Here is a 21,293-nt window from a genome sequence, read left to right as displayed (position 1 = left end):
GTATCACGTTGTATAAATGTTCCAAATAAACTGATGTATCATGTTGTATGCATGTTCCAAATAAACTGATGTATCATGTTGTATGCATGTTCCAAATAAACTGATGTATCATGTCGTATAAATGCTTCAAATAAACTGACGCATCATGTTGTATACATATTCCAAATAAACTGATGTATCATGTTGTATACATGTTCCAAATAAACTGATGTATCATGTTGTATAAATGTTCCAAATAAACTGATGTATCATGTTGTATACATGTTCCAAATAAACTGATGTATCATGTTGTATACATGTTCCAAATAAACTGACTCAACATGTTGTATACATGTTCCAAATAAACTGATGTATCATGTTGTATACATGTTCCAAATAAATGTATGCATGTTCCAAATAAACTGATGTATCATGTTGTATACATGTTCCATTGATTGATACTTTTATTAGTAGATTGCACAGTTCAGTACATATTCTGTACAATTGACCACTAAATGGTAACACCCGAATAAGTTTTTCAACTTGTTTAAGTCAGGGTCCATGTTAATCAATTCATGGTATAAATTGATCTATCATGTTGTATACATGTCCCAAATAAACTAATGTATCATGTTGTATACATGTTCCAAATAAATTGATGCATCATGTATGCATGTTCCAAATAAATGTTGTAGGCATATTCCAAATAAACTGATGTATCATGTTGTATACATGTTCCAAATAAACTGATGTATTATGTTGTATACATGTTCCAAAAAAACTCAAACCAGAACCAGGTCAGCTCTCGACTGTCGGCTTACAAAACACACGTTTACATTGAATACAGAGCAGTGACGCAAGTATTATGTTCGAGTACATGTCCTGTTGGTGGTGTACCATGAACCTTTTTCCCAATACAAATAAACAAACGGTTTATTTTTCTGTGGATGTCACACAATTGGTGGCACTGTGTGTGTGTGTGTGTGTGGACATTGAGCAGAATGGAGGTTGGCTGATGACCAGCAAAAAAACTGGGTGATGTTTTTTATTTGCTTCCTTGGAAAGCTGCACTTTTTGGGGGGAAAGTTTGCCTTTCATTTACAGTCCCTCTGTGATGTGTTCTATTTGGTAGAACACACATTCATTGATTTATGTGGAAAGATTATTGTTGTCAACTAAGTAATAAGAGTTAGGACAACGTCCGCTGGGGGAAAATATAAAGGAAACTTACTAAGAATCCGCGATAATACAAACCCAAAACCAGTGAAGTTGGCTTGTTCTGTAAATGGTAAATAAAAAGAGAATACAATGATTTGCAAATCATTTTCAACGTATATTCAATTGAAAAGACTCCAAAGACAAGATACTTAACATTCGAACTGGTAAACTTTGTTATTTTTTTGCAAATATTAGCTCATTTGGAATTTGACGAATGCAACATGTTTCAAAAAAGCTGGCAAACAAGACTGAGAAAGTTGAGGAATCCTCATCCACAGGTGGACGGGCTAATTAGGAACATGTGGGTGCCCTGAGAGGGTATAAAAACAGCTTCCCAAAAAATGCTCAGTCATTCACAAACAAGGCTGGGGCGAGGGTCACCACTTTGTCAACAAATCCGTGGGCAAATTGTCCAACAGTTTACGAACATTTCTCAACCAGCTATTGCAAGTAATTTAGGGATTTCAACATCTACGCTTCGTAATATCATCAAAAGTTTCACAGAATCTGAAGAAATCACTACACGTAAGCAGCTAAGCCCGTGACCTTGGATCCCTCAGGCGGTACTGCATCAAAAAGTGACAGTGTGTAAAGGATATCACCATATGGACTCCGGAACACTTCAGAAAACCACTGTCAGTAACGACAGTTGGTCGCTACATCTGTTAGTGTAAGTTAAAACTCTACTATGCAAAGCCAAAGCCGTTTATCAACAACACCCAGAAACGCAGCTGTCTTCGCTGGGCCCGAGCTCATCTAAGACGGACTGATGCAAAGTGGAAACGTGCTCTGTGGTCTGACAAGTCCACATTTTAAATTGTTTTTGGAAATAATGACCGTTGTGTCCTGCAGACCAAAGAGGAAGAGAACCATCTGGACTGTTCTAGGCGCAAAGTTGAAAAGTTAGCATCTGTGATGGTATGGGGGTGTATTAGTGCCCAAGGCATGGGTAACTTACACATCTGTGAAGGCACCATTAATGCTGAAAGGTACATACAGGTTTTGGAGCAACATATGTTGCCATCCAAGCAACGTTATCATGGATGCCCCTGCTTACTTCAGCAAGACAATGCCAAGCCAGAGTGGCTTCATAGTAAGAGTGCGGGTACTAGACCCGGCGGAGGAAACTCATTTCGGCCGCTTGTACCCATGATCTTATCCTTTCGGTCATGACCCAAAGCTCATGACCATAGGTGAGGATGGGAACGTAGATCGACCGGTAAATTGAGAGCTCTGCCTTCCGGCTCAGCTCCTTCTTCACCACAACGGATCGGTACAACGTCCGCATTACTGAAGACGCCGCACCGATCCGCCTATCGATCTCACGATTCACTCTTCTCTCACTCGTGAACTAGACTCCGAGGTACTGGAACTCCTCCACTTGAGGCAAGATCTCCTCCCCAACCCGGTGATGGCACTCCACCCTTTTCCGGGCGAGAACCATGGACTCGGACTTGGAGGTGCTGATTCTAATTCCGGTCACTTCACACTCGGCTGCGAACCGATCCAGTGAGAGCTGAAGATCCCGGCCAGATGAAGCCATCAGGACCACATCATCTGCAAAAGGCAGAGACCTAATCCTGCGGCCACCAAACCAGATCCCTTCAACGCCCTGACAGCGCCTAGAAATTCTGTCCATAAAAGTTAGGAACAGAATCGGTGACAAAAGGACAGCCTTGGCGGAGTCCAACCCTCACTGGAAACGTGTCTGACTTACTGCCGGCAATGCGGACCAAGCTCTGACACTGATCATACAGGGAGCGGACCGCCACAATAAGACTCTCTGAGCACTCCCCACAGGACTTCCCGAGAGACACGGTCGAATGCCTTCTCCAAGTCCACAAATCACATGTAGACTGGTTGGGCAAACTCCCATGCACCCTCAAGGACCTTCCCGAGAGTATAGAGCTAGTCCACAGTTCCACGACCAGGACGAAAACCACACCGTTTCTCCTGAATCCGAGGTTCGACTATCCGGCATAGCCTCCTCTTCAGTACACCTGAATAAACCTTACTGGGAAAGTAAGGTACCGGTCATAATTTTCAAAATGGAGGAGGCTGATATCAATACCAGTAATTTGAAATCGCATAAAGGGAAGAAGATTAAGAGCTATTCAGTATGATTTAAGGTCCAAGCTATTGAAGAAAGAACAGTAAGCAGCTATGTTCTATTAATATACCTGTGGAGCCGACGGTCCGACAGACAGGCGGGGCATGCTGGAGCCCGGCCCAAGATGACGGCGTCGGCGAGCGAGCGGAGAGGAGGAGCGGAAGAGCGACCTGGACTGATGTTTTGTTGAAAAATAGTCGAACTGCTCAAGCCATGTCCTTCCAAGACGACAGTTTGAGACCGTCACAATACCGTAGCTGCGTGTGTACAATATGAGTAATAAAATGAATTCCGCCTCCTTGTGGTAGCGGGTGCTAGTGATCCTTCTTGCGACTACTCGGCTGCAGAAGAAGTGACAATGAGTGACGTGAATTGTGCTGGGACGGATATGACGCGGCGAGTGCACGACAGACCTTTTAGGATGTAACACCTATGCTGGCTATGTAAACAACCGGGCTGAAATAGAGCATGTTCCAGTCCTCAATACCCAGTGTATTATTTATACAATAACACTTCCCTGGTGGCAGCGGTGGAATAAAGAGATCACCCACGCAGCAGAACGGGAGGGGGAGTTACCCGAAGATAATTCTGTCGTCGCCCCCGCACTTGAGGAGCCGAGCTAACTGATAGCAGCGGTCTGTTAGCGGTTTTCTAAACTGGACTTTCAATCGAAGCAGGATGTAATAAAGGAAGATCTCCATCGAGATAGAGAGACTTTTAAAACTGAAGAAATATAAGGAGGACTTATATAAACAAGTTATCCATGCTTTCGATGAGAAGGAGCTGGCATGGATTTCATTTATAAGTAAAGGTAAGACCATAAAGTTTTTTTTAAATTAAATGTGCTTTTCATGATGATATCCTTACATCACACTCAAATTTTTACTGCATGCCTGTGGTAAGTGCCGGAGTGAGAAAAGGTTTTAAAATAATTAGCGCATGCTTACTTTTACCGCATGCCTTTTGTAGGCGCAGGAGTGAGAATCGGTTTTAAATTAATTAGCGCCCCGCCGGCAATTCAAAGAAATACGGTAAGTAATTAATATTTAAATGTACGAATATATGTTAGTTATTAGTAAAAGTAACCTTATGAACGCCTCATAGCAAATGATTACGAAGTGTGACCACAAGGCCACCTAGTGGTCAGATGTTGTCAAGCCAACAAAAAAAAAAAAAACAATTTATAAGGAGATGCCTTTATTGTATTTTTTTGGAATCCAGTGAAACCGACAGGAGAAATTGGTCCCATCCCTCCCTCCCCGTACAAACAACCTGAGAGAGAGGGTCCACAGGCGGGCCGTACCATGGTCTTAAATTACACACAAGATAATAACAAAGCGGGTGCATTTCCACAACATGCATTCAAATGGATTTGTATGAAACACAATGACTCCTCCTGCCTGACTTGTCAAAAGAAAAAACTAACACAACTCTTAAAAAAAAAAACAGTTACCTGTCAATATGGTCCTTGGTCAGTCTACATATTGAGGAGGAAAGAAAAAAGGCAAAGACTAATCTCAAGAAAACAAGTTTAAATATGGAAGTGGATCATAACATACGTTCATAATGACTTATTTTTTTCCTTTGTGATATGAGTATAATAGTCACTAAGAATCTGATCTAGGTCAAACTGGGCCCTTCCACTGACTGTCTCCCTGCTGTATCTAAGTAAAATATATAAGTTCCAGTCAAGTAGTTCATTGGTCCAATTAGGAGTGGTTGAGGTTTAGTCCTCCTCACTGCCGCTGGCTGAATGCTCCTGAAACAAACAAGATGCAAACGGTGAGCCCAGAAACGCCATTGGTGACAACCCTCTGAAGACCACCTCGTCACACACGGGCTGGGCCAATAAAAGCATATCAGTATATATCGTCACAGACGCGAGCCATCAAAAATGTGTTGAATGAAATATTCCATATCGCCGGGATTTTACTGACGTCACGTACGAACCTCGTCTCGCTTAGTAAATACGTGGTGGTCAAGCTAGCTCTGTTCTCTAAGGGTACTACTAGGCGCCATGTAGCCTTTCTCCAAGAAAAAATGTCCTATGCTTGTGTTGCTTTCGGCTTTACACATCGTTCAAATGGGAAAAAAAAAAAAGAAGGATACACATTTCTTTAGATTTGCTTAAGAGATAATCAAGAAGAGCAGAAGAGCACAAAAAATGTAGCTCACACTCCAGTCCAAGGGAGCAGAGTCACGGCTCCCTTGGACTAATCACTTTGTTAAAGGTTTGTTGGATGTATTTTTAACCTTTAGTATTTCCCATTTAAGTATTATCTTGATCATATTTGTATTTCCTAAAAAAGGTAAGTTTTTACCAAAGGCAGCAATCATAAATGCACATACATAATGTTGACTTCTACAGTTATAGTTTGATAAACAATCATAAGTGAATCTTTAGCACGTACACAATGTTGACATCTATAGTTATATTTTGATAATCATAAATTAATCTTTCAGCACATACAATCATAAATAAATCTTTCAGCACATAAAAAGTTGACATCTATAGTTATATTTTGATAATCAAGATTCATTTTGATAAATGAATCTTTCAGCACGTACACAATGCTGACACATAGTTATATTTTGATAATCACAAATGAATCTTCAACCCCGGAGAAAATGTTGACATCTATAGTTATATTTTGATAATTAAATCAATCTTTAGTTATATTGTGATTAACAATCATAACTGAATCTTTCAGCACATACAATCATAAATAAATCTTTCTGCACGTACAAAACGTTGACATCTAGTTATATTTTGATAAACAATCAAATGAATCTTTCAGCACGTAGACAATGTTGACATCTATAGTTATATTATGATAATCATAAATGAATCTTTCAGAACATACCCAACGTTGACATCTATAGTTATAGTTTGATAATCATAAATTAATCTTTCAGCACGTTGACCATGTTGACAGCTATAGTTATATTTTCATAGTCATAAATGAATCTTTCAGCACATACACGATGTTGACATCTATAGTTATATTTTGATAAACAATCAAAAATTAATCTTTCAGCACGTACACAATGTTGACACATACAGTTATATTTTGATAATCACAAATGAATCTTCAAGCCTGGAGAAAATGTTGACATCTATAGTAATATTTTGATAAATAAATGAATCTTTCAGCACATACACAATGTTGACACCTATAGTAATATTTTGATAATTATAAATGAATCTTTCAGCACATACACAATGTTGACACATAGTTATATTTTGATAATCACAAATGAATCTTCAACCCCGGAGAAAATGTTGACATCTATAGTTATATTTTGATAATTAAATCAATCTTTCAGCACATACACAATGTTGACATCTATAGTTATATTTTGATAAACAATTAAATGAATCTTTCAGCACATACACAATGTTGACACCTATAGTAACATTTTGATAATTATAAATGAATCTTTCAGCACATACACAATGTTGACATCTATAGTTATATTTCGATAATGACAAGGAAAAACATGTGTGCCACAACAACAAACGTGGCAGTAGACAACTTTACACGAGCAAAAACAAATATTTATCCGGATAGTCTTGATACCAATGTCCTTGACCCAGACACACACAAAGTTGTAGACTTTGCTTTTCCAAGTTTCATCTGTGATGTTGTGTAGAATGTTGTCTGGAGCACAATAGTTCCATATGTCTGGGAACGCCACTGACGTATAATCCTTGATATCACTCCACAAAACTTTTGCTGAGAAAGTATAGGGAACTATTTCATTGTATGATTACCGCATTTTTTCGGATTATAAGTCGCTCCGGAGTATACTTCGCACCGGGCGAAAATGCATAATAAAGAAGGAAAAAAACATATATACGTATATATACGTCGCACTGGAATATAAGTCGCATTTTTGGGGGAAATTTATTTGATAAAATCCAACACCAAGAATATACATTTGAAAGGCAATTTTAAATAAAGTATAGTGAACAACAGGCTGAATAAGTGTACGTTATATGACGCATAAATAACCAACTAAGAAGGTGCCTGGTGTGTTAATGTAACATATTATGGTAAGAGTAATTCAAATATCAATCAATCAATCAATGTTTACTTATATAACCCTAAATCACTAGTGTCTCAAAGGGCTGCACAACCCACTACGACATCCTCGGTAGGCCCACATAAGGGCAAGGAAAACTCACACCCAGTGGGACGTCGGTGACAATGATGACTATGAGAACCTTGGAGAGGAGGAAAGCAATGGATGTCGAGCGGGTCTAACATGATACTGTGAAAGTTCAATCCATAATGGATCCAACACAGCCGCAAGAGTCCAGTCCAAAGCAGATCCAACACAGCAGCGAGAGTCCCGTTCACAGCAGAGCCAGCAGGAAAACAACCCAAGCGGAGGCGGATCAGCAGCGCAGAGATGTCCTCAGCCGATACACATAACTATAACATATAGAACATGCTATACGTTTACCAAACAACTTGTCACTCCTAATCGATAAATCCCATGAAATGTTCTTCTTCGATGTCGCTTCTAAACAACTCTGCCAACTCCAAAGGTATGCGCAGCTTCCTCTTGTCGTTTTCTGCTGCATATTTCACTACGTCCAGCTTGTAATCTGCAGTACACCGTTTCCTTTTCGGTCCAATTTTTGTTCAGCGCTTCTCAGTTGTTTTAAGTTACCGCCAACGTTGAAATGATCCATTGTAATAGCTACGGCAGTAGCATATAACATATAGCAGTTAGCATCCCATGACCCACAATGGACTTCTGCCATGACCCGCCTTCGCCGAATTCTTAATGGTTGACATGTGTATGACAATTGCTGACGTGTGTGACGATTGCTGACGCTGTCTCTTCCGCGAATTAGATAAATAATATTTTTTGATGTTTTACGGAAATGTGTTTAGAATTTCACACATAAATTGCTCTGGATTATATGTCGCACCCCCGGCCAAACTATGAAAAAAAACTGCAATTTATAATTCGAAAACTACGGTATCTTTGTGTACTTCATTGTGGAGAATATCAATTATTATACATATTTTTTTCCATCTCTCATTAAAATGACTTTTTTTTTTTTATTATCTGTGAAGTCCTTAGTAAGCTATGTGGTGTGGGAATGTAACAGCACAACAAGGACAACTGGTGAAGAAGAAGATACTTGGGAATGAAGTGCAGTACAACAGAATAGTAATTTATGTGCGGTGTAAAAATGATTGCATCTAAAACCCGTGTGATGGTGCATCATCTTTTACCTCTTCTAGATCATCCTCACTGTCGTCGTCGCTCACCACAGGTTTAGCGCGGACACCTCGGCCCCTCCGACGTTGTCCTTTCCCACCACGCTCCCCTTTCTCCTTGCGGCTCAATTTTATCTTCACCTTCACAGAACGAGCTGGGAGAAACCACAACTTGTCACTTGCAGTGCATTCTTTTCTTTTAATTTGTGGCTAATTAATCAGATAGTTGTTTAATGGCGCCATCTGCAGGCGGGTGGAAAGACTGCTGCAGCTATGAATCCAGCTCTCTCAACATTTTCCAGCAGGAAGTTACTTTGCATGTTGAAGTACAACACTGTAGACCAAAAGTGTATCTAATAACTGCAAGAGGCCTACTGTAGGGTTTAGAAAGGGGGAGCTTGCCAGTTGGAGGAATATTTGACAAAATATGTAGACTAAAAGTGTGTCTAATATCTGTGAGAGGCCTACTATAGGCTTTAGAAAAGGGGCGAGCTTGCCAGCTGAAGGAATATTTGACAAAATAATCGACTGCATGAGTAATGCTTTGTAATAAAGAAATGAAATCAATAAAACACAAATTGATTGCTCACTTCTTTCTTTTTGTCGGAATCGTTCTAATAGTGATGGCAGTTTGAGTATGAAAAATCAAAAAAATGTAAACTTATTTATGTGTGCAGAAACTTTTTACTTTCCTGCCTTTTCAATGGACTGACTCCCATTCCATTTTTTCCCCCCACTTTATTTTTTAAATGAGGCACTTAAATCTTTATCTGCAGCCTAACAAAAAGTAGAACTTTACATTTTCAATATTGATGTAAATGAAATAGTAAAGAAAAGATAAATTCTCTGCCATTTGCTGAGCACATGGCTTGGGTCTCTGTATGGTTTCCAAGTAAATACTGTGTTCTTAAATAACAGTAGTTCTGTACATAATATTTTACATTGTTATTGAAATATAGATGTCAAAAAAAGATAGCCTAACAGTGAACTGCTGTAACACAAGTTGACAGGAAGTGACATAATCCAGTACCGTTATTGACGACTAATAATCGAGAATCAGTCGATCTGTATTTTTTTATTTCACTGATGGATGGCAATTCATTTTATTGTTAATAATGAGGACAATGACATCCTATTTGCTATTTTTTGGTCATTCTCTTGGAGTCAATGAGTGTCCTCCCTGCACATGATTTGATGGAAACATGTTTCTGATACTCACATTCAGACTCTGAGCCTTCATCGAGCTCCTCCTCCTCCTCCTCGCTGTCCTCGCCCTCGCTGTCCTCCTCCTTCTCGATCTTCTGCCTCACGCTGGTGAAGACCGACTGAATCACAATAGAGTCTTCGTAGATCTGATGGTTTCAAGCAGAAAGAGGAGCTTAGCATACATAGGTGGGCAGGAATGGAGGTTTTTGCTGACCAGAGATCCTTCCAAGTTGAAAGTCTGGGCGTTCTGACACAGCAGCATTACGTCCTTCTCCAGGTCATTCAGGCTGCGGTACTTATGGCTGCGAATCCTCTCCTGTCAGTGGGGATTCCAGTGTTAGAAGACAGTCATTAAAAACCAAACATTTCTTGAAAAAGTAACCTTGATCTTCCTGAAGTCGACTGGTTTGCGAATGAGCTCGTAGTACTCAGGCAGCTCTTTGCGAGAAGGCAGCTGGATGAAGACTTCACTCAGCTGTCGTCCGTTACTACAAAGACGAGGACGTTTGTGTCACTTCAGTTGAGACCTTGCGTCACGATTCATTGAGGCACTCACCCGTCCTTGTACTTGATGACGGCGTCAACTATCTTTTTCATCTTCTTGGTGAGGGAGGGGGGGTTCGGAGAGAGCTTCTCAGCAGGCGGACGACCGCGTTTCTTTGCTTTCTTAACCTCCTCGTCCTTGTCACGGCCTCGCCCGCTGCTGGAGCTCGGCGTCACCGTGCCGCCGTCGTGGTCACGGTCTCGCTTGCGCTTTCTGGTCGTCTTTTTGTGTCGCACCTCGTCTTCGATATCTTCAAGATTGCCGTCTTCTATGGCCTGTTGGGGAGGAATCGCTGGTGAGATGACACAAGGACAAATTGTGACACTTCAATTCTCAATGCGACGGAGCGAATGTGATGGTGTGACCTGACGTCTGCAGCAAGAAACCACCAAGAAATAAAAAGTGGCTTTTAGTCATTTTAGCGTGCCCAAAATGTTCAGTTATAGCAATATTGTTGTTGAATGTGCTCAAAAAGTACTTACACAAACACACTTAAATCTTTTGACCAAATTATAAAAAATAAAAAAAGAAGCATAAAATAGATACTCCCTTAATAAAACCCAATATTTGGCATGCTTTGTGCTTCACTAATGGTTTTAGTATTTTATCATTTAAACACTTCCTTGTGATCTACATCAGTAGTCCCCAACCGGTACCGGGCCGCGGCTCGATTAGTACCAGGCCGTAGAAGAATTTTGTATTAATTTTTTTTTTTTATTAAACATTTTTTTTCCTTTTTTTATTAAATCGACATAAAAAACATAAGATAGACCGACCCAAAAAACCTAAATTTTTCATGACAAAAACCTCCCTTTCTCATGACAAAGAAAAAAAAAAAAAGAGAGAATCCGCAGCTACAAAAAGGTTGGGGACCACTGGTCTACATAACATGTCATGGTGGTTGTTTGGTCTAAATGTTGCATAGATAATGTTTTACCGACCATCTCCACGCCGCTTTTTTACAGTCTCTTCAGGAAGCGCCGTTTTGTGGGCTGTCTTATTTACGTGCCTCCACTTCGACAGCTTCTTCTCCCCTTTCAGCCATGTTGTAGTTTTTAGTGCTTCCATATGGAGTTAGGGCTGGGCAGTATTAGTATACCAGTATATTTTAGAAAGCGGAATATAAAGATATTACCGCCATACCGGTATATTTTGGTGTGCTTTTGTTATGGCAGTTTGCGCTTCTCCGCGCCTGACGAGCGAAGCACAGGGCATCCTCTTGGCTGACCCCGGCCTGTTGCGTGTTTACAGAGGATTCTCTGATGCACAATGACAACGTATTATGTGCATCAAACTTGAAAAAAAAAAATGCGGCACTGTGTTGACTTTTTAACTTTCAAGTAATGCATTGCTTTAGTCAGCGATTGCATTCGGCTTTTGATGAGTGAACAACATACACCAATTTTCTTTAGAGCCTACATCTCTTCTAGCGACTTTATCATTAATCTCATCTGTTTATGTTGCCTACTTCTGTTAAATACTCAGTACAGAAGCTAACAAAAGCTTCTCTCTGCTGCTCGCTCGGTGTGTCAAATATTTAACTAAAACTCGGTTAAAAGTGCCTCTACCCATAACCCGTGCGGACTAAGCTACTGTAGTGTAGTGGCTGGGTGGCTAAGGAGTAGTTTTAAACTTAACAGCCAGCTGCTTTCACTGCAGTGAGCAAGAAGAATCTCCATCTATCCCGTGCACAAGTGTGAGGATATAAAACTAACGTTAATGTTTTCTTGTTAGCATTTCAGTGAACATGCTCGCGACAGTCTGTAAGTTTATCAAAGGGCAATTATCAATCACCTTTTTTCAAAAACTTTAATTTTAATCTGTAATACTAACTGTCAGGAGTTTTGCCATCATTTCAAACTGTAAAAGACCGACAACGTGGTGAAATATTGGCACTGTCAGGCAAAGCTGGCATTTCACAATAGTACTACTTGGATAGTGTGGCACATTGCCAGAAAGCACACTTTGTATGTACAGAGCGAACAAGGTAACTATTTGGCAGCAATGCATTGGGAGGGGAAAATTACAAGGATTATACTCCCAGGGATGAGTGCTATGTACACAGCCACCTGACTAAAGCGAGTACACAACATCCTGAAGGACCGATACCACCCAGCACATGGCCTCTTCCACCTGCTACCCTCTGGAAGGAGGTATAGATGGATTCGCACCAGGACCACCAGAATGTCTCACAGTCTGTATCCACAGGCTGTGAGACTGATAATGAACAGCCTGCCTGGACCCTCTTATTACCTCACTCTTCACCACCTCAATAACTGTGCTCTGGACATTGCATCGCTGCAACATCAACATAACTAATACCCATCAGACATCTGATTGTTCCCACCCCCAGCACGCTCCTCCATTTGCGATCTTCTTGACAATGCTAAACTGTAAACTATGGTCAACCTGCACATCAAGGCAGTTTCTATGCTGCTCGACAAAGCTCAAACAAAATCTCGATATGTATGACTTAAGTGTTATTATGATTATTACAATAAAGGAATTGATTGATTGATTGATTGATTGAAGTCTGAGCTCAGAACATGTTGGGGACGGCGTGGCGAAGTTCGTAAAGTGGCTGTGTCAGCAATCTGAGGGTTACTGGTTCAATCCCCACCTTCAACCATCCTAGTCACGTCCGTTGTGTACTTGGGCAAGACACTTCACCCTTGCTCCTGATGGGTCCTGGTGAGCGCCTTGCATGGCAGCTCCCGCCATCAGTGTGTGAATGTGTGTGTGAATGGGCGAATGTGGAAATACTGTCAAAGCGCTTTGGGGAAAAGGGGTAGAAAAGCGCTATACAAGTACAACCCATTTACCATGTTATTAATAGTGACTTGTCATCTCAAAATACAGTATTTCAACAATTTTTTGTCAAATGTGCAATGAGGCTTAATCTATTTAAAATTAATCAATATATTACTCCAATAATCAATGGCTGCTGCCCTATGCCATAGCAATGATAGCACAGGCAGGCAGAGAATAATTTTAACCAGAGAATAATTTCTTCTCCTTAATTTAAATGAGTATTAAACACATAATGACTCGTGAAATTTTTCCACTCAGTACTGGACACCCGTAGTCTTAACAAAATAAAAAGGACTTTAAACGGCCATTCTTAAGAGTAGCGACGCACCTTTAACCACTGCTTCTCAGTGAGGGAGTCGCTGTAGTCCACCTCCTTGCGCTGACGGGACCCTCGGCCAAACATTTTCTCCTCCTCCTCTTCACAGGTCAGCCGCTCCACCTCGGCATCATCTTTCAAAATCCAGCTGGGCAAATCGTCCTCCTCCATTAGTCGAGGTTTCCTCTTGGGGTTGCGGGCGTCCTCGCGGCGTCTGTCCAGATCCATGCGCTGTACATCACAAAAGAAGGTAAGTAGACTCCCATTTGAAAAAAAAATCCATCTCATAATTGACAGGATATCATTAACCATAAACTGTTCAAACTCTTCTTCACTTCGGGCGATCATCTGATTGACAGTCTCGTCGTCAGGCACTTCATCCTCCTCCTACAAGGGATAAGACGGCATGAGTGAGAGAAAGGAGGACTATTGTGACCATCTCTCTGAGAGAGAGAACAACTTTAGCAAACCTTTCATTACTAACTGCATGTATTAGGTGTATAAAGCTTTGCTTATGAAAGTTACTGCAAAACAGTGAAACCTTGATTTCCCAACTTCATTGGTTCTTTCCCCATAAGAAACTACGTAAACATGAATAATTGATTCTTGCCTCAACAAAAGTCCGGATTCTAGTAAAATAAAATCAACACTTTTAAGACAACAACAAGCTTAAATGTCAACACCCACACACACACAAGTTTTGTTGGTGCTCTCCAAAATGTTAACCGTGTTGCTATGATAAAAAAACAAAAAAGGAAACTCATTATTACATTATTTTAGTGAATATTTGTGGATCACCCTACTCTAAATGCTAGCGTTACCACAAAATACCAGACCGCCCTTCATCGCCTTGTGTCTCGGTAGTGCCTTCTCTAAAAAAAAAAAAGTACCCTTTAGTATATTTTTCCTATAAAAGTCCAGTCCCATCTTAAAACGTAAGATTTGCAGTGAGTACAAAGCCCCTGGCTTCAGTGAAAATTCTCAGAATGACTGCGCCGCTAGCTGGAGGCAAACTAGCTAAAACGCTAGCTCAAAGCGGTCTCCTAGCAACCCGAAGCTATGCGGCGGGACTGTGCGACTTTGACTCCATTAAAAATATTTCTGATCACACAAATTGATCTCTAAGACAGGCGCAAGGCACAATAATTGTGGAACTAAACAAGTAAGAAGTGCTGCTAGTCGTCGAAGCTTACAACTAAATCAGCAATGCATGAGTCATTGTCAAACAATATCCCTCACAAATAGTCATTTTTGAAATCCACTGCAAATCCCTCCTTTCTTGGCTACTTTGAAGCCATATGAAGTAACAAAAATACACAAAACTTGGTGAGTGGCAAGAAAAGAAACACACTGAAGCACTTAAGTGACGATCGAGTAATGACGGTATAAACAGGACAATAATAATAAGACTTATAATAATAATAAATGTGATGCAAGGGGCCCCCGCCTCTTTAAAATGGTGAAATCCATGCGGCATGCAAGATGAATGAGATGTTTGGTGTTTGCAAACCGGAAAGGTTGCAAATAGGTGTTCTTAAATCAAGGTTCCACTGTATCTAAATGTCAAATAAGCTAAGCAGAAATGAAGCAAGAACAGCAGAAAGAGGAAATGAGTAATATATCTCGTATGATATTATCAAAGATTTACAAAGAAATAGCATAAACTAAAGAAGAGTGGAGGTGAAATCCTGAAAGAGTGAGGGAATGAAAATGAAATAGAAAAATTAGAATTGGGGCAGCGCATAGGCAGATGTGGGTGGGTGGGCAATTCGGGAACATGTTTTAGTGTCACACCCACCCACGTCCCCCTAGTGCGGCAGCCTCCTCGAGCCCCGACCTCGTCCTGTTCCTCGTGCTCCAGAATGGCCTGCAAGAAGGCCCGGCGCTCACATCCTGACGACTTCTGGTCAAACATGCCCGCTTGGATGACCTTCTGGTCCACATTGAGTTTGTATTTGGCCGCTGCCAGAATCTTCTCCTCCACGCTGTTGACGGTGCAGAGGCGCAGGACGCGCACCTCATTTTGCTGACCGATTCGATGGGCCCGGTCTTGGGCTTGCAGGTCCTGTGAAGTTCAGGTGAAAAATGAACACTTTTCTCTTTAAGAGCACGTAAAACAAACATTTGTACTAAAACCAAACCTATACGTTACCTGATGGGGGTTCCAGTCACTGTCATAGATGACCACCGTATCAGCAGACTGCAGGTTGAGACCCAGACCTCCTGCTCGGGTGCTGAGCAGGAACACAAAGTAGTCAGAAGCTGGGTCATTGAAGGTCTTCAGCAACATCCCACGGTCCTCAGCCTTTGTTGTTCCTGTGAGGAATATTCAAATATTTGAATTCACTATTTAAATTTTCATTTAATATGCTGAGGTCGTATATGGACCCTATATAAGTAATATTAAGTTGGCCGAAGATTGTGTCCCGCAAATTTGACAGCAACAAGCCGACAACACAATGTCCTCACCAGCGGCTAATGTCCCTCCACAGTGCAGCTTCTTAATCAATAATTCTCAGCAAACAGTTTATTTATAAGTATAATTTTCACCGGAAGACTAGAGGACAAGAAAAAAACATGCTACACTACTAGCGATGGGTAGGGGATTCAGTACGATTTTAGCATTGACCGAATCTCACAGGTGCTACCGGGCACAGATTCACGTAAAATCCAAGGATGCTATGTTACGATACCTGGCTTGCGCGTGACATCAAGCCCAGTTGCCGACCCAAGCAGCTCTTCGCACTTTGGCGATCACTCCAGCAGAACCAAGAGTGGACTCCGCCAAACTACTTCTAGTTAATGTTGCAATTTTCAACGCCAACAAAGCAATTGTTTTAAAAAAAATAAATAAAAAACGCTCCAACATGAATAAACTATTCCAAAAATTCGGTAGATTGGTTTGCTATTGACATGTTACAATCAAATATTTGTTTATAAATGTATGCACATTTTGTTGTGCTTTTAAAAAAAATATATATATATATGCACCAATTATATGATGACATCATACTGGTCACGCCCCCACCGTTCTAAGTACATTGGCAATCTGGGGGAAACCTTGTATGTACTTTGAGTCTTGTAAATGTTTTTAACATCAATCTGTTGATTCAATTGAGGAGTGAAAAAATATTGCACCTGTTTTTATACTGCTTGATTTTATTGTTCCACACACTTGTTTGAAAATATGTTTTATATTTATTTCCAGATTTATTTTTTGGGATTGACTTTAAGCCAATTTTTCAGGTAAAGCCCTACATCAAAAAGCAGCTGAACCACCTAAATTTGCAGCAGAATAAAAACACCAAACCAATACTTGCAAAAAGCTTCAGTGCTAGTTAGGTAAGAATTGTCAGTATTACAAATGTAAGGAAGGAGTGTCTCACCATCCAGACGTAGGTATTTGAAGTTGCGGTAGGCAAAGTAGTCCTCCATAATGGTCATGAGTGTGGTCATCTGACAGAAGAGCAGCACTTTGTGGTCGGTGGCCCTTAGTTTGGGCAGGATGCGATCCAGCAACTCAAATTTCCCAGAGGAACGGTACAAATCAGGACTTGACAGGCAGAAAATAAAAATGATCAAAAACTTGCAGGGGTGTCTTATCAGTAGATCCTCCATGATTCACGCCTTGGTATTCACATTAACCGTTCAACAGGTTTTAATTTCTGGCAGGATAAGCAAAAGCTTGACAGTCAGTTGATTACGTGCAGATGCTGATATACCTACAATGGGTCTGGAGCAGTCTTTGCCTCATTCCTGTAATAATCCTGCGTGTGACTGATGCAATAAAGACTGGGGTTTGGTTAATTTACCCACACTGCAGTGTACTAAAACAACCACCAAGTAGCGTTTGTGAGCAGATAATGGTAGGGATGTAAGGTATGAAAATCTCACCGTACATTATTAAGGCCAGGCCACCGTACGATATTATTGTGGTATATGTCCAAAAATGGCTTGGTAAAATTGCCATAGTGTGTAATATAAAGTGGAAGGAATGTTTAGAATAAAAACACTTAATCTAATTGAAAACAAACATAATTCTCAAATGTTCCAATCATATTGATTTTACTAGAAACGTACTTAAGTGCAAAAAAAATCTGTACGAACATCAGTTTCAATATTAAAAAAACAAAACTTACAGTTAATGTCTTTAAAGTGACAATGTAATCCAGTGTAACAAGTGTAAAACAATGTTCACTTTAGTGCCTTTCAACATTTACATTATGAGAAGCAATGTCCTATACAGTCTGGAAAATGTTTCTCAGAAAAGCTAACTAGAACTTTTAATAATGTAAATACCACAAACTGATGTTAAGCTTCGCTGGCTTTGAATATCTCTTCTTGGTGACACTTTATGAGGTGGGGCAGCTGGAATAGGCTCCAGTCCCCCAGGCGAAATCGCGAGACAAGCGGTGGGAAAATAAATGGATGGATTGAGGATGTATTAAGTAGCTGTTTACTCGTATTTTCTGCCATGAACATTTTTGTTGTGGTGATTTCCGTATATGCGGTGCGACCGGCTGGCTCAGCTTCGCCTAACGCAGATTTTCTAACCTCTGCCAAAGAGATTATGTTTGTCTGTCTGTTAGCAACATTACTCAACCCAGTTATGAACAGATTGAATATCCCCCCAAAAATTCCTTTTATCTATGATTAGTACAAACAATTCGCTTCCTGCTTATGGCGTTCCACACCCCAACCTTGCCTTTCCCCCGCTGCGCAGAGTTTTGGGAGATGTAGTTTATTTAAAGACCAGGCCAACGCTAAAGCGCCAGAAAAAAACTACACGCGCCAAGTTTTGGTTTTAAACTGTTACACGTCACGGCATTATTGTGAAGACTTTGAAACCCAAATACTCTAAAACACCGTTACATCCCTAGATAATATTGCATTATAACTTTCTCTTTCAGATCGCTGGTGCATTCTTCACTCAGACTAAGTGAGACCTTTTTTGAGGACATTTTCTGCAACAACAGCCATTTCAATTTAATGAACATGGCCATTTATTTGCGGGATGAATTAGAACACAACTCTCTTGAAGAGCAGATGTACTGTACAAATCATGTTTAAAACTTTACATACCCACTCACTATTCCTCCAGAATACCCAAGATGCTCTGAGAAAGACTCCTGTAAAAGCACACAAAAAACATGCATACTTTATCTGCGTAACAGACATAACATCATTCACTAGATTTAAACAAAAACTGGTTTGCACCTCTATGTGCTGGAACATGTAGGGATGGTTGCAGATCTTTCTCAGCTGCATGATTGTGTTCATCAGCGTCTTGGTGCCACCTTTACCCTGGAAGAAAACATTAGGATAGACACCTGTCAGTCTGCACATTTGACCCAAAAAAAGTTACGGTTGCACTAATAATTTTTTCTAGTACCTTCTTGTCTTTCTCGGATCCATCTGTGAGCAGGACTCCCTTTGCCTGCATGTGTCTGTACAACACTCTCTGAAGGGCTGACATGTCACATTTGATAACATACTCCACCTACCAAACAACACAAAACAACCTAAGTCAGGGAAATAAATATATACATACAAAATAAGTATAAAAAAAAAAGACAAAAAAAAAAGCTATGTATATATATATATACATAGATAGCTTTTTTTTTTGTCTTTTTTGACAACTTTTTTTACTTTTGACAAGAACAAGGAAGTTTGATCACGTTACGCCTATTCTGTATATACCTATGTACACATATATACCTATACAGTATATACCTGTATACATATTTACCTATGTATATAGCTTAAGATATATATATATATATATATATATATATATATATATATATATATATATTTATATATTAGGGGTGTAACGGTACGTGTATTTGTATTGAACAGTTTCGGTACGGTTCGGAGGTGTACCGAACGAGTTTCCACACGGACATATTAAGTTGCGTACAGCATGTTGTGTTAACAATGCACACCGAGGCACAACACAAGGCATGCTAGCAGCGACCGGGCTACGATAGACTGACAATACGTCCTATTTTCACCGGACAAGTCCTCTTTTGCGGGGCTGTCCGGGTGGAGTTTCTTAAATGCCTCAACTGTCCGGCATTTGAAGTTCGGGTTGCGTGTATTTTCAATGTACGTTCAGGGTTAAGAAGGGGTTAAAAACAAAAATTGTGTGTGCAGCAGCATTCGTGAGGAAGGGGCAGAGACAGACAGAGCGAGAGAGTTATGATAAACGCGCGTGCATCGCCAAGCTCTGCTTTTTACCTATAGATTTATCAGATTTAATTTTTTATTCTCTATAGCAGGAGTGTCAAAAGTGTGCCCTGGAAGCCATTTGCGGCCCACAGCTAATATTTTAAAGGCCCATGGCACATTCTAAAAATACTATTAAAATAAACAAAGACAAGCAAAAGTGAAATAAAAAAGCTTAAAGACTAAATGTCCATCCATCCATCCATTTTCTACCGCTTATTCCCTTTTGGGGTCGCTGGCGCCTATCTCAGCTACAATCGGGCGGAAGGCGGGGTACACCCTGGACAAGTCGCCACCTCATCGCAGGGCCAACACAGATAGACAAACATTCACACTCACATTCACACACTAGGGCCAATTTTTTTTTTGTGTTGCCAATTTTTTTTTGTGTTGCCAATCAACCTATCCCCAGGTGCATGTCTTTGGAAGTGGGAGGAAGCCGGAGTAAATGTAAGTCAGAAAAAGTTGCAACGTTAGCTAATAAAACAAAGCTGTTTTTTTTTTTCAAACTGTCATTCCTCAAAACCAAATATTTAATCAAAATCAATGTTATTATGAATTATTGACCTATCCCAAGGTTCAGTCTACTTCACATCAAATATTCCACTAAGAAAAATATTTTTGGTGGAAGATTTTTCAAATTTGGTAAATAAATAACCAAAAAAATGTATGTTTTGTTGTTTTCTTACTGTACCGAAAATAAAGCTAACCGTGACCTCTGAACCGATGTATGTACACCCCTAATACACACATACATATATATATATAAATATATATATATATATATATATATATATATATACATACATACATACATACATACACACACACACACACAAACAAACAAACAAATATACAAAACTGAGGTTTGCATGTGCTGAAAGTTACAATTCAAGCAGCAAAAAGATGATAGCAAAACTGAAAAGTTTCACTTGGTAAAAAACAAACAATGTTAATTTTTTTTTTAATTTGTCATCCAGGCTATTGACACAAAAATCAGGGAGGAGACAAACCTTCTCCGGCAGTTGGGCCTCGACTTCTTTTTTGAGTCGGCGCAGCAAAAAGGGTCTTAGCACCTTGTGTAGACGTCGAATAATGAGGATGGTCTCTTCTTCATTTAGGTCAACCTTGGAGAAAGAGCGAAGAGAAGGTACATTTAAAATAACTACAGTCATAATGTTTTATTTACACTATTAGCAAGGCTGTCTACATTAGCCATGTTTTAATATGATGAATTAAGCCACCGATAAATTAGAGTGATTTTAAATTATTTGTTAAAAGGAACATATGATTTTAATCTACATCTAACATTAGTGATGGGTACCAAATCCAGTACTTTTTGGGCACAGACCGAAACTCACAGGTCCTACCGGGCACCGATTCACATAAAATCCAGCGGTGCTATGTTTTGGTACCTGCATTGCACGTGACGTCATATCCGGTTGCCGACTCAGCCGGCTCGTTGCACTTCAGCAGTTGGCGATCACTCCAGCAGCACTGAGAGCGGACTAAGCCTAACTCAAGAAATTGAGGTAAAAAATGCTCCAACTTAAGTTCTCCAGTTAAGTGAGGTTCTATTTCTATTTCTATTTGATCTGCCGTTTCTTTTCTTTTTCTTCTATGTCCCACTCTCCCTTGTGG

The 21,293-nt window shown here is 40.1% G+C and overlaps 1 protein-coding gene across 2 annotated transcripts in view; it reads right to left on the bottom strand.

The window, feature by feature from the left end:
- Nucleotides 1-4,487: 4,487 nt before the first annotated feature.
- The window catches only part of smarca4a (SWI/SNF related, matrix associated, actin dependent regulator of chromatin, subfamily a, member 4a), a 50,089-nt gene continuing 33,283 nt past the window's right edge, over nucleotides 4,488-21,293 (bottom strand). Inside the window, exons 20-34 of one of the 2 annotated variants that reach the window (XM_061885341.1) lie at nucleotides 20,666-20,779; nucleotides 18,817-18,924; nucleotides 18,642-18,728; nucleotides 18,507-18,553; nucleotides 16,811-16,977; nucleotides 15,577-15,740; nucleotides 15,223-15,489; nucleotides 13,734-13,811; nucleotides 13,437-13,655; nucleotides 10,310-10,572; nucleotides 10,136-10,241; nucleotides 9,968-10,069; nucleotides 9,767-9,899; nucleotides 8,563-8,702; nucleotides 4,488-5,066 (exon numbers count right to left, since the gene is read on the bottom strand). In XM_061885341.1, the coding sequence (XP_061741325.1) occupies nucleotides 5,034-5,066; nucleotides 8,563-8,702; nucleotides 9,767-9,899; nucleotides 9,968-10,069; nucleotides 10,136-10,241; nucleotides 10,310-10,572; nucleotides 13,437-13,655; nucleotides 13,734-13,811; nucleotides 15,223-15,489; nucleotides 15,577-15,740; nucleotides 16,811-16,977; nucleotides 18,507-18,553; nucleotides 18,642-18,728; nucleotides 18,817-18,924; nucleotides 20,666-20,779 (2,028 nt within the window). In that variant the 3' untranslated portion in view covers nucleotides 4,488-5,033. The remainder of the gene's footprint in view (nucleotides 5,067-8,562; nucleotides 8,703-9,766; nucleotides 9,900-9,967; nucleotides 10,070-10,135; nucleotides 10,242-10,309; nucleotides 10,573-13,436; nucleotides 13,656-13,733; nucleotides 13,812-15,222; nucleotides 15,490-15,576; nucleotides 15,741-16,810; nucleotides 16,978-18,506; nucleotides 18,554-18,641; nucleotides 18,729-18,816; nucleotides 18,925-20,665; nucleotides 20,780-21,293) is intronic. The other variant, XM_061885342.1, reaches the window with a different exon arrangement.

Source organism: Nerophis ophidion, linkage group LG23 (assembly GCF_033978795.1).
Source record: "Nerophis ophidion isolate RoL-2023_Sa linkage group LG23, RoL_Noph_v1.0, whole genome shotgun sequence".
Classification (NCBI taxonomy): Eukaryota; Metazoa; Chordata; class Actinopteri; order Syngnathiformes; family Syngnathidae; genus Nerophis; species Nerophis ophidion.
Note: the sequence above shows the minus strand (reverse complement) of the source record. Positions and strands in the feature narration are given on the sequence as shown.